General features: G+C 27.6%; 1 protein-coding gene across 1 annotated transcript; it reads right to left on the bottom strand.

Annotated features, from left to right (window-relative positions):
• Positions 1 to 2,481: 2,481 nt before the first annotated feature.
• On the bottom strand, positions 2,482 to 5,064 carry LOC106760944 (auxin-induced protein 22C). Its single transcript, XM_014644392.2, has 3 exons — positions 4,446 to 5,064; positions 3,822 to 3,915; positions 2,482 to 2,860 (listed from the first exon to the last, which is right to left on the bottom strand). The coding sequence occupies exons 1-3, from the start codon at positions 4,801 to 4,803 to the stop codon at positions 2,746 to 2,748; spliced, it is 567 nt and encodes a 188-aa protein (XP_014499878.1). The 5' UTR covers positions 4,804 to 5,064; the 3' UTR covers positions 2,482 to 2,745.
• Between the last annotated feature and the right edge of the window lie 8,902 nt (positions 5,065 to 13,966).

Consider the following 13,966-nt stretch of genomic DNA (forward strand, 5'->3'; position numbering starts at 1 on the left):
ATAGATTTAAAATATAAAGAAAAATGATATTTCAGTATCGTGATAAATAGAAACAAAATAATTAATCCTGGTTCAAATATTATTTACCGACGTAATTGATAAATAAATTATTTTCGAATCATTAGTTAAATCAAAGTGTGGCTTTTACAAGATGATAAACAATACCACGAGTTTTGGTCTTCCAAATATTAAATTTATATACTGAAAAAACAAAAAATGTAAAAAGAGAGAGATGAAAAAGTATTTGGAATGATTAGTATAAAAAATAAATTTGAACGAAAATTATATTTATAAAGTTTTAAAAGATAATAATAATAATAATAATAATAATAATAATAATAATAATAATAATAATAATAAGTTTTGAAAAAAAAAATAGAACAGAAAAGATAAGATCCAACAACCAGTATGAATTGACTTGTGAAATGCTGTATTTAGTTTGTAACTGTATTTTACTGTACAAGCCAGGGAATATTAATTTTGTGCTCCACTAGACAACTCATTAATAATAATAATAATAATAATTAACCAATTGATTTAAACAACTATTTATGTCACATATCTTTCTGTTCATCTCTTTATATTATTTTAAGAAGTCTTAGAAAAATTAGCATATATAGTGTGTTCCGGTTGAAAATTTATCCGATTCTGTCCGCACAATTTCTTGCCCACAATTTCTTGCCGTCAACCGTGCGGTCTTCAACTCTTCCCACTCAGTTGTCTTCTGGTGTAGAATACTCAACTTTCGCTGGGTCCGGCCGGGTACTTGCTAAAAGAGGTAGAAATAGAGAGGGAGTGAAATAAATGCGTATTAAATGTAACCACCTACCTCTTACCCTTGACTTATATTTATAGTATTCTTCATGGACCGATTATTAGCGAAATCTTAATTACGGCCCAATCACAGGCCCACCATGGTTAATTTAGTTTTACCTTAATCCTAAACGTTTACCATATTTTAATCTACAACCTTCACCGGACGCCCGGACCGCCCGTTCTGCCAGAGAGCTTTGATGAGAAACCAATTCAACTTGAGATCAGACTCTGCTATCTGCATGACCGTCCATCTCACACGCCATTCATGAACGTCCGGCTCATATGGTACATAGTGATAAAATATTAATTAAATTTTGTATATCTTAAAAGAAGTATTGTTAAATAAAATACATCTATTATAATTTATTCATAGTGATTTATTTTTTCGAGTGAAAAATAGAACAAAATACTTAAAATTGGTATTGGGAGATTAAACTAAGGAATATTGATTAAACTAAAAGTGGGTGATGGATTGGAAGAGTTGTGTATTTTGGATGTTCAGATTCAAGTAAGATTCTGTACCTATGCTAGGATTAAGGCAGTGTTCGATTTTTGTGCTCGTGTCATGGTGTGTTCACGTGAATTAATCCCTTCAATCTAACTCATATTTTCATTAATCACTCTACCTTTCACAGCTTAATCACTCACTTAATTATAAGATTATTTAACCAAATTAATCAGCTAATCTAATTTATAGATATTAAATCTTGAAATTGTTTTGAATGTAAAGTTAAGAATTATAATCAAAATACTCATCCATTTTTTTTTCAATCTTTTAATGTCGTTTTAGGTTTTCATTACAAAATTATTCTCACCTCTTCACCTCCAAATTTCAAGTTACTCCAAATCGAACGGATCAATATTTGTCCAAAACATTTTTACTCATAAGTCCAATTGATTGTCTTATATTTATAATAAACATAATTTTTTATTTTTTTATTTATCTTTGTATTTATAGATTTGGCTTAATATCTCCCTTGGTCCTCGTATTTGTGTAAAAATCTCAGTTCGGTCCTCAAGTTTTGAACTGTCTCAATCGTTAACTGATCTCAAACATTATTAAGTTTAGCTGATGTGATATGCTGACGTGTTGGCTTAATGTGTGTATTTTTACAAAAATTATGACCCAATTGAGACAGTTCAAAACTGGAGGACCGAACTGAGATTTTCACACAAATACGAGGACCAAGAAGGGATTAAGCTAACACGTCAGCATACCACGTCAGCTAAACTTAACGTCGTTTGAGATCAGTTAACGGTTGGGGTAAAATGTGTGCATTTTTACAGAAATTATGACCCAATTGAGACAGTTCAAAACTTGAGGACCGAACTGAGATTTTCACACAAATAGGAAAACCAAATAAGGTATTAAGCCTATAGGTTTCAAAGTAAATTTTTAGTTAAAATTGACTTAAAGACGACTTAAAAAGACATAAAAATTGATAAATTATGTTGAATTTATGATGCTAGTGTCTAATAAAAACATGACCAATCAATTTATGGAGAAACCATCCCGTTTACAGTAGCTTAAGCTTAAAAAGATCATCAATATATTCTATTAAAAATGTTAATCATCCCATCATGACAGACCGATTAATCAATACAATACAAAAATAATTAAAAAAGATAGACATGAGAAATTAAAAGTAAATTGGAGGAAAAATGGATGGACAATAAGTTTGGTGTAATTTGCAGAATATTAACAAATATGACGTCATATACTAAAAAACGATGAGTTTTGAATCCCTATTTCATTAAACAGCATTCTTAGGCTTTACCATAGACACAAGTCTGGTTCATGCACCATACTATAAAATGTTGCTTCCTCAAATATAATAAAACGACAACATATGAAACTTGTTTTGTCTTCAAAACGTGTACGACATATCAATTAGAAGCCTATCTTCTTTGCTTCTTTATCTATGCTTTTCATTTTCTCACGCCTTCTATGAATCCCTTTAAAGACCCTTTTGGCTGCAGATCGAACCCCTTTGCATCTGATCTCTTCATAATCCTCAATCTCTTGCATGACTCCCTAAACATCCTGCAAAACTCCCACTTTCTATATCAACACCTATATATATATATATATGCACAAATTCTAAAACCCAGAAATTAAAAAAATATATATATAATTTTTTTTATTTTTACTTTTTTCTGAAACATTTTATGATCACGGGGAAATGTATCCACCACTAAAGGTTTGCCTTTTTTTGGTGAGGCCACAACATTGATTAGTGTGTATCCCCCACCCTTCCCATGTTGATGTTCCTAACATTATCATAACGAGGGATTCACGCATGTCGGCAATATATGATCCAACATCAATTTTTTGTAATTGTTTCGGATAATGATATTTAGCATACAAATTAAGTAGAAGTAATTAATTAATTAGGTCAATCGACAACATAATCGGCACATGTCTAATCAAGTATGCTGTGTTGGGGGACTACAAAATTATTCTCCCAAACTTGTTCTGCGTTCAAATCACGGACCAATTCGACCACCAATTAAATTTGGTGGGACTAGCTGTTTATTTGACCCATGATTAGATTAGAAAGTAATGCATCACATAATTGTAATTAGCAGGTAACAGTCATCGTTAATAGAGATAATTAATAAAGTAGCGACATTAACGAAATCAAAGTTGCTGGTATATGCAATGCAGGCATTGAGTGTTTGGTGTGGCTTTTGCTGAGCTAACACGGTGATTGAAGATATATATATATATATATATATATATATATATAACTCAGTACTTGACTCGTGTTTAACACGTATTTTCTCTTGAAACATGAATTGATGCTCCCACCCAGATTAAAATAAACGCAGATTCATATTTTTAGAACGGAAATTTCAAATCTTTACATCAATCTAACGTGTGGGTAAAGTTGAGGAACATATTCAGATCATGAATTTGAAGTTATTGATATGTTAAAGCTGTTTTGTGTAAGGAATAAAAGGACATAATAAATTATAGAAAAGGGGGGCCAAAAAGGACTTACTCCCAAGGAACATCTCCAACCAGCATCCAGTCGCCATCTTTGTCCTCGTATATGGGAACGTGTTCAGCATTTTCCGCATCCTTCAACGCTTCGCCTGTCAACAATATTTATAATCAAAATCTTCTCCATATACATATTATATATTTCAAACTGAAGATGATGTTATTTGATTAAGTATTTTGGAGCATACTCTGTCATCTAGAGTCTTTCAGAATACATATTAATTTAGGAGAGAATGTTTAACTATTCTATATATTGCTGCACTTCCAATTTGTCCCTCTTTGTCTTCCTTCTAAAATATTTTAATAGAATTCGATTTTAAAATTAACAAACTCAAAGCAGTTTTGGAAAATAACATCGAAGGATAAAACTTATATTAATTTCCCTATATCCATTCACGTGGCTTGAAATTAATATTAACATGGATTGGCATCTCTATTTGTAGATTTTCTAATAATGAAGTTCTTAAACCTTCACTTCTTTGAGTTCAAAACCCTTCTCATCTTCTTCTGACTTTCTGTCTTAACCCTATCTTGCTTTAACACATAACAACAGAATCTTAAATTGCATGTTTCTTTCATAAACCTTAACCATGTGTAGACAACCTAGGAAAAGGTGACTTACCGATTCCGTAGCAACCGAAGAACTTGTCCAAGGCAAAGGCCAAGTCGGAGTATCCCTTGTGCATGGCTAAATCGATTTTACGCAAGAATGGAGCACCGTCCATGCTGACTTTAACGTAGAGTTTAGGTTCATTGACGGTGTTCTTCTTGCGGTAGGAGCAAACCGGAGGCCACCCCACCACTTGATTCTTGGTTTCTTTTTTGCCATCTTCTTCAGAGGAGCTGTTTTCACCTTCAATGTCGGAGAAGACCCTCTTCTTGTTCTTATTCTTGTCCTTGTCGGTGTTGTTCACCCCACCGGCGCCGGGAAGCCCCAACCTGAGCTCGGTGATTTCAAGGCCAAGATCTTCTTTCTCCATTGAAAAAGGCAAAGTAATTAACGAAAGAAAAGGGTAGTATATGAAGAAAAGAGGTTGTTAAGTGTGTGTATATATATATAAAAAGGAGTTGAAACATGAGAGGGTGAAGTAGGAGGTGGTCGGTGAGACGAGAAACAAATGTGGGGACGAAATGTTTCCCCGCAAAAACCATTACAGAGAAGCAGCATAAGGTGGACAAGGCATGGAGACATATTATACCACTCTTCTCATTTCCTTGCATTTCATCCTCTCCGTCTGATCTGCTTACTGGGAACAACCCATGTGATCTCATTTCTTCCTCAAACCCTATAATATAACCTCTTTCAAATCATTTATACCCCACCTTTTATCAATTATAACTATCTTTTTAACATTTTCATACTTTTCAAAATAACCTCATATTTTAACATCATTTTCAATGAAAAAAACACACACACATTATTTAATAACTCAATAATAACAAAATATTTAAATCATCTTATCTTTAAATTCTATATTTTTTCTTCATTTTTAATAATATTATAAATTACATTAACAGAGTTAAAGTAATTTTAAATTAATAAAAATTATATATATAATCTCCATAACAAAAATTCAATCGAACGATGAGTTTTGAGATGAAATTATCCCACTCTACAATTATTAAATATTAAAATAGTTGGAATGAGTTGTAATAATAAAATTCAATTTAGATAGCGTATCAAATGAGAAATCTTATATTAGAAATATATATAGATTGTAAATGTAGACAGCTAAAAATGTTATAATGGTCATGATTAAAAAACAAAGCGCGTACCATTTTTTAAGTGAACTTTTAATGTTGATATTTTTTTTCATAATAACTAAAAAAATTCCAGTTGATAAAATTCGTGTTTTATGCGTACTTAATATACAAAAGCAACCCTAATATATTTTTAAGAAGTAAAAACTAAAATGATTATTTAGGAATATGTTATAATTAAAGATTTGAACATTTTAAAACAATTAAGGATACTTTAGTTGAAAAAATAATAATGAAAAACGAGACAATTGATGAGATGTATCATGAAAAAAGACAGGTAAAGTTGTGAAAAGGTTCTACGTATAAAGAGAGTACGTGTTCATTTATCAAATTAACAAAGATAAAAAAAGTAGAGCATGAATAAAGATTAAGTGAAAATCGTATAATCCAATTTTATTATTAATTTAAATTATAATTGTTAAATAATCATCATATAATTTTTTCCCAAAAATAAAGATTTTACATATATGTCGACAGTAAAAAGTAAATAATAAATTCTTTTACTTTATAAGAGTTGACAAATTCTCATTATACTTAACTAAAATAGCATACTTATATAAGAGTGTGCGTTATTCAATAACAAAAGTGGGCATAAATAACTATTTAATATTGTTATTAAATTAAGAGAGAATTTTTCTTTCTTATTGGATGGACAGTAGTAGATATGAAATTTAATGAGGCAATATGTATATATATGGATGGTTGAGGACATGTATAATTAGATGTTTGATGTAATTATAGTGTGTATAGGGAGGAAAATCAGATGATGATGAGCAATGCAAAGGCATAGTAATGCGTGTGATTTGTGAGAAACATGATCGTGATGATGTAGGGGGCATAATAATGAAAGAGACCCTACCAAATTCTCTCTGGATTGAGAAGGATCACAGCTAATTCTGAGTCAAACTTAACTATTCCTCGGTCCAGGGAACACTTATTAAAACAGTAGAAATCACAATTATATCAGCCATTTTAAGGTTAAACATTCTCACCTTTGGGAGACACCATATACAAAAGCAACACCACCTTCTAATTTCTCTCAAAAACATTACCCTAGCTAACATCATGTGTGTTTATCAACTGAAATTGAATAACTAATGAAGTTTATATTTAGGAATAAAATATAATTCATTAATATTAAGAGTATTAAATTTATTAAAATTAAATAATAATTATGTGGTGTATGGGATCGGTGAGGTGAAAGGCCGGATCGGGTAGAGAGAGAAACAGGTCGGGAGGAGAGAGAAACTCATCGGGTAGAGTGAGGGAGTGGTCGGGAGGTGAGGGATGCAAAGTAGGGACATCGCTAGCTACATAGCATGCATTAAGAAGCAGATTATGGGGGCGATAATCTCGGGGACACGTGCGACAGTTACGCTTAGTGGCGAGATATCAGGGATCATGGGTCGATAGTTGCGGATAATGTGCAATCCAGAGGTATGATTTAGGTCTATAAATACAGGAATAGTTGACCAGGTAAAACACTTTTTGATCTAATCACTTCTCGTCTTGAATATTAGAGTGACCTTGTTGACTTGAACATTGAAGTGCTAGTTCAAATTCTGTCTTGGGTCCTATATCCGAAACAATAATTATTGTTAGACATTAAATAATCATATCTTAAAATATACGAGAAATATATACAACAAAAGAATTTATCTATGTAAACTGTAACATTTTCGTATATAGATTTAAGTGAAGTAAATTGATTTAATAATATCTTTTATAAAAAATACTTAATCAAAATATATTAAAGAGTTTATCATCTGACATTAATATATTCACAGGCGACCAATAACGTGCCCACAGAATATTAAAAATAATATTTTTTTTTTCGGATAAAGATGTAGTATTAGTTATATGAAACAGATTATTAATGCTTGGTAACATGCATAATTTAAATAATATTTAAGAGAAATCCGTTATCTTTTCCTGATTGCGGAAATCGTTATACATAAATTAACTTTAATTCAAAAATTTCAGTCAATTAATGTAAGGACAAAGGGAACCACGTTCTTCAAAGACTAAATTAAGAACATACAGTTTATAATACGCTAGGGTAATGAATCTTAACTAACTGCAATTAAATAGCTAATCTGAATTATTAAATATATGTCAGAATCAAAGAATTTTAAACCAGCCAATTTGATGGAATTATTCAACATGCATGCACTAAATATATCTCAAGCATGGAGCATTATGTTGTGGTTAATTAGGGTTTAGGAAAAGGAAAATGATATTTTAACACATTGTTTTGACACACTGCACACGTGTCAAAATATGATTGGACGATTTTAAATTAAAAAAAAAATTGATTTTTCTCTTCCAAATATGTCTCTGTCTCTGCTATTTTTAATTTGAAATCGTCCAACCACATTTTGACACATATACAGTGTCAAAATAGTGTTAAAATATGATTTTGCTTTGGGAAATGTAAAACTTTCCAAAGGTATTTTTCGACTTTAGTCCATGCATGTTGAATCTTTAATTATTTGGTTTCAGGGTGGTAATCCCAAGGCTACATCAATTTTACAATACAATATTTATATTGCTAAATACTAAGTTCAGTGTTTATTTTTCACTTACGAGTTTAATATCTGCATCATGCAATTAATTAGAGCGTGCTTTAGGAACAATTGATCATGGCATCTAATCTACTTTTAATGGAGATTATAGGTTTTTCACTTTCGGCAAGCATTTTGAGTATGCATGTTTTTCATTTTAGGAATTGGAAAATGATATTTTAACACCATTTTTTGACACTATTTTGACACTGCACACGTGTCAAAATGTGATTGGACGATTTCAAATTAAAAAAGTTGAGACAGGATATGTTTGGAAGAAAAAAACCAAAGTTTATTTTTTAATTTGAAATCGTCCAATCACATTTTGACACATGTGCAGTGTCAAAATAGTGTCAAAAAATAGTGTTAAAATATCATTTTCCTGTCAAAAAGTAAACAAATAAATGACACAGTCACACATATTTATATTCATTTAATAAGTAATATAAAAATAAAATTATATATGATCATGTTGAAGAGATCCAAACAAATATCTTGGACTTTATGAAATAAGACCTACCATAATTTTAAAAGGTACTAATTATATTTGATGAAATAATGTACTCCATTGATCTTTTCTGATTCTATATGTTTTGTTGCGTAATTAATATTGTACAGAAGATCTTAACAAACGTAATTATTTCTCACGTATGTTTTATTATGTCCTTGTATACACGAATCTCAAAAGTATAAAGTATATTAGATAAATAAATTGGTCCAGAATACACAACTATAGACATCCATCACATTGATTTTTTAATTTGATTTACAGAATTTAAATATTAAATAAAAAAACTGATTGACGTGTGATAAAGAAAAACTATAAACGTTAAATTTTATTAAACAAATCATATACTTAATGTTGAATTTTTTTCAGTTATCCAAATAAAATATATTTACAATAGAAATAACACATACGAAGATCCATATTAAAGAAAGAAATGATACTTTGATAAATAAAAATATAAAAATTCATTTTTTTTATAAATATTTTATTTTTATTTTGTGTATCAAATAAATATAAAAGTGTATCAGAATTTAATCCTAGTCTATTTTATAGTTATTGAAGAATATACAATTGTCTTTAAAAATGTATGTTACCATTTCAATTTTAAGTGGATCAAATTGTTATTAGATATTATTTTTTTAAAATATGAAACTCTATTTTATTTTTAAAGATAAATAAAAAGAAAAAGTATATTTAAATTATATTTTGATCTTGATTATTAAAAAATAATGTGTTGTATATTAATATGATTTTATATAAATTTTATATATTAAGATGAAACAACCACTTACAACTAACCTATGAATAAATTATTTTGAAAGATTAATTGTTATTATTTAAATGAAGTGTCCCTCCACAACCGAGCATGTGTTTCGCAAAGCAAGGACAAAGCCACACGTGATGCACTTCTTCCTTTTCGTCTCATTCCCTTGTAATTTCATCCACCCCAAATTACCATAATATAAACCTTAATTAAACAAACAATATACTTTCTATTGTTGTGTATTTCATTTTTGGACTAACGTAATAGTCTTGTCATATATTATTTAAGGATAACGATACTTTGATAACATTTTATTTATAATATTTTAATATTATTTATGTGTTATAATGTGATTGGTCCAAAATTACTTTACAATCAATAATAATAATCATAACACAATATAAGTCAATCACAAAATAACACATAAATAGTATTAAAATATTGTCAAATATTATTAATTATTATTAAACTTATTCCATTTTTATTAGGGAGTTTTGAATACATCCATAATTATGAGTTTCATGTTATTCAATCCAATAAACATGTCAGATTCAGGACATCCCAATAAAATGAAATGACAGTTTCTTATTTGGAATTTGTATAATAATTTGTTTTTTATCAAATCACACTTTGAAAAGGTACATTCACAGTCTCTAAGGGAAAAGAAAAAGTATTTTTTTACTAATTTTACATACAAAGAAAAATTGTTTATTATTTATTAAGTCAATTTTTATAAATTCATTTCTCAATAACTTTATAAGTTTTTATTATTTAAAAAAAAACTATTAAGTCTGTTCTTATTTAAATTTTTGAATATAATTAGTTCAAAATTTAAACGGAAACATAAAGAGCATTCATTATGGAAATTGTCATGGATGCTTTCAAATTATATATATTTTTACCTTAACTTCAAAAAATTTTACTATTGGTATTTCATTTGGCTCTTGATAACTGTAGGTTTACTATAAACAAAAGCAGCTTAACATGTAATTTTAGTATTCCATGTCTTTACAGAACAAATAAATCAACATTTAAAAATAATTTATTATTTAGACAATTTTTGAACTACGGTTAAAAAATAACAAAGGATTGAACCAAAAATGAATAATATCTATTTATTATTCAATGAGTAAAAAGAAAATTTACTTGCTATCTATATAAATATTTATTTAAAAAATATTTGTGAGTATTTTAAACTTGTAAATATTTATGGTACTTACAAATATATATTTTATAAATTTTTAAAATAAAATTATACAAAATATAACATATTAAATTAAACTTTAATTTTAATTAAACTTAATTTAATAAAATAAAAATTAATTTTAATTTTATCTAAATTTCATTTAATAAAATATAAATTTTTTTTTTAATAAAAATCTACAAATTCTAATAATATAATATTTGTATCTAAATTATTTATAAATGAATATTAAAATATTTTACTTTTTTTTATACATGCGATGTTACTTGAAAATTATGAAACATGTGTGTATCTAGAAGCATAGAAATAACAAGAGGTTGATTAATAGCAGAAGAAAAAATGAAAAACCTAGGAATTAATGCACACCATAGTTGACCATTTTGTTTTTCTCAATTTTGACCACAAATAAACATGTTTTGTTCTTGCTTTAACCAGACATTTTCTTTGGTGTTCCTGCTTTATTTTTACAGATTTCCTAGGTTTTTTTTATTAACGCCTTACATCCTGTTCCTATAACTGCTCTTGTTTTTCAATAAAAAGCAAAGTTTATTTCCCACAGCAAAAGTCAATATTGAAAGTCCACACTAACTATTCAGATTAAATTATAATTTTAAACAAATACAATATACCAAAAGTCTTATTGGTATTTATGTAATTTTAACTGCATCACATCACTTTAATGGTATTTATGTAATTTTAAATTTAATAAAAAAAAGTCTTATAATACTTACACTTTCATTAATATTTTATTTAATTATTAATATTTTTAAGATATAAAAATAGTTTTTTGTTAATATAACTCAGTTTCAATAATCTTCTATCAATATCTTACATTAGACATTTTATAAAATTTAGATCTTATTACACTTATGACGTGTACCTATATCATAAAAATAGCCTTATCAAATTATTATTATCATTATATTATAATAGTAATTATTAATTATATGTATATATCTATATATGTGTGTAAAAACATGTTGTCATGCACTGTTTCTATATAATTATCCAACAAAAAATATTTTCCATAAACTAATATGTTATCCTTTATTACATGTGACATGCACATCTTTTCTTAAGGTTTAAATTTGACATTGTATCCTTAATATATTTCTTGGAATACAAGTCATTATAATGTAATATTTTATTTAGTTTTGTGAGTTATAGTATGTTACTTTTTTTTTTTAGATTTTATGTATTTTTTTTCAGTGCAAGTATCTTATAAAATATCATTTAATAATGTTATTTACATTTTAACATAAAAACACTTAATTTTATATTTTTGTTATTGATTATTGTGAACGATTTTGTTCTATTTATATTTTTTTGACATAAGAGTTATTTTAATAATTTTTTATTTGTTTTTGTGATATACGTATTTTAAATTTATTGTCGTGTCAGCATATTTGAACGGGAATATCTTATAAGATTTAAATATTAAACTTATTATTCTTATTGAGATACTCTTAAGACTATAAATGTATTTTTATTATAAAATTTACATTTAAAATTGTAAATTTAAGACCTCTCTGTTAAAATATGTCAACCTAAAATCAAATTTAAAACCTTAATTAAACTTTAAATAAAATTTATATATCATAGCATATATTTATCATAGGCTTTGACAGCAAGAAATGAAAAAGCAAATCAATGAATGAGAAAATAAAGTGAAATAATATGGAAAAATATCTGAATGGGTAATTTGAAAGTGGCTTCAATTTGAAAAAGATGGCTTCAATTTGAAAAAGATGGCTTCAGACAAGAACCATTTGCTCCGCGAAGTGATGATTAGAATCGACAAAAAGTGGGCCCATATTGGGCTTGGGCTTTCCGCCACTTGTCATACAGATAATGCACGTGTTCCATATTTATCGGGGGCCCACGATTGTGTACAGTAGCTATTTGTGGTGTAAACTGTGCAATGTGTATTCCATCCCCTCCGCTTCCTTCAGATTTTTCTCCATCGGCCCATCAAAACCCAAGCAATGTACCAAAAATTGATTTATTTTTGTTGGTTTGTTGGATTAGAGTCCAATTCACTGGGCCGTTTACGGCCCATACAAGCACTTTTGTTATTCATACATAAATGTGGAATAATACATAGGTTATCTGAAATTAATGAAGTAATCAGGTTATGCGAAACTTTTAATTGAATTTATGGCAATTAATATTGATAACAGTGATGTTTAGGTGCAATTAATATTTTAAAATGCATAAACTTATTATCATTATTAATTAAATTCCAATAGATTTTTATTAGAGTATATTGATATAACATGAAATTTAAAAACCTTGAACATTACAAAAGACCCTAAATCATAGAAATAAAATAATATATTTTTTCTTAAAAAAAACCCTGTAAATAAACTATTAATTAAAATATGGATCTTACTACACTTTCCTGTCATAGTAAAAATTATTTATACATCTTAAAAATAACGTAATATACTAAACTTACAAAAATAAAAATAAAAAAAATAAAATATATATCCTTTTACAGTAACTTTGGATTTTTATAAAATTTTATAGTATACGTACTTTGAAGATACCAAAACTACCCAACAATTTTCTTAAAGCCACAACAATAGTATTATAAGATTATATACATTAGAGAAACATCCTATTTTAACTTATTGTTTGACTAAGATTATTACTTTGTCTTTCTCATTAAAACACTTTCATCTTATCTTTAAATATAAAATTAATTTGCTTTATTTCTAAAAAGTGATTAAGGATCATAAATATTTAGTTATTTAAATATTTCTTTTAATGAAGAGTATTTTTATTTATCTAATAATCTCACATCACTTAATATTTAAGGTACAAGATAGTTTAAATAATTTTTTCTTTTTTCATATTCATAAACTTTAAAAAACAAAAACATGACAAACACTTCAAAACAATTACCATTTCACATACAAAATAATTAACTAATAATATTATTTTAATAGATTTGGAATCCAAATATTATTATATAAAATCACATAAACTAATTTAATTTGCGACTCTAATAAACAAATATCTATTTACTAAATTGATTGATCCATTAGGGTCCCTATTATTAATCTCTCGCATTCATAAAAAAAAAAATATATTTGTAAATTCTCAAATTCTTTTATACATTCTTATTATTGGGCTCGCAAAAAATATAATAGAGTTTTATTATTTTGAAAATGATCAAATATCTAATAACATAATCTGTAAAAAAGAAAAAAAGAAAAAAGAGCCTTATCATCGTAAATATTATACGTCGTTGGATTAATTTCCTTTTGCATCATCCGACGACGAAGGAAGCGTTTATTGAAATCAAACGGTAGAGAGAGCGAGCGTGGGACCACAGGAC

The sequence above is a fragment of the Vigna radiata genome, chromosome 5 (genome assembly GCF_000741045.1).
Source record: "Vigna radiata var. radiata cultivar VC1973A chromosome 5, Vradiata_ver6, whole genome shotgun sequence".
Lineage (NCBI taxonomy): Eukaryota > Viridiplantae > Streptophyta > Magnoliopsida > Fabales > Fabaceae > Vigna > Vigna radiata.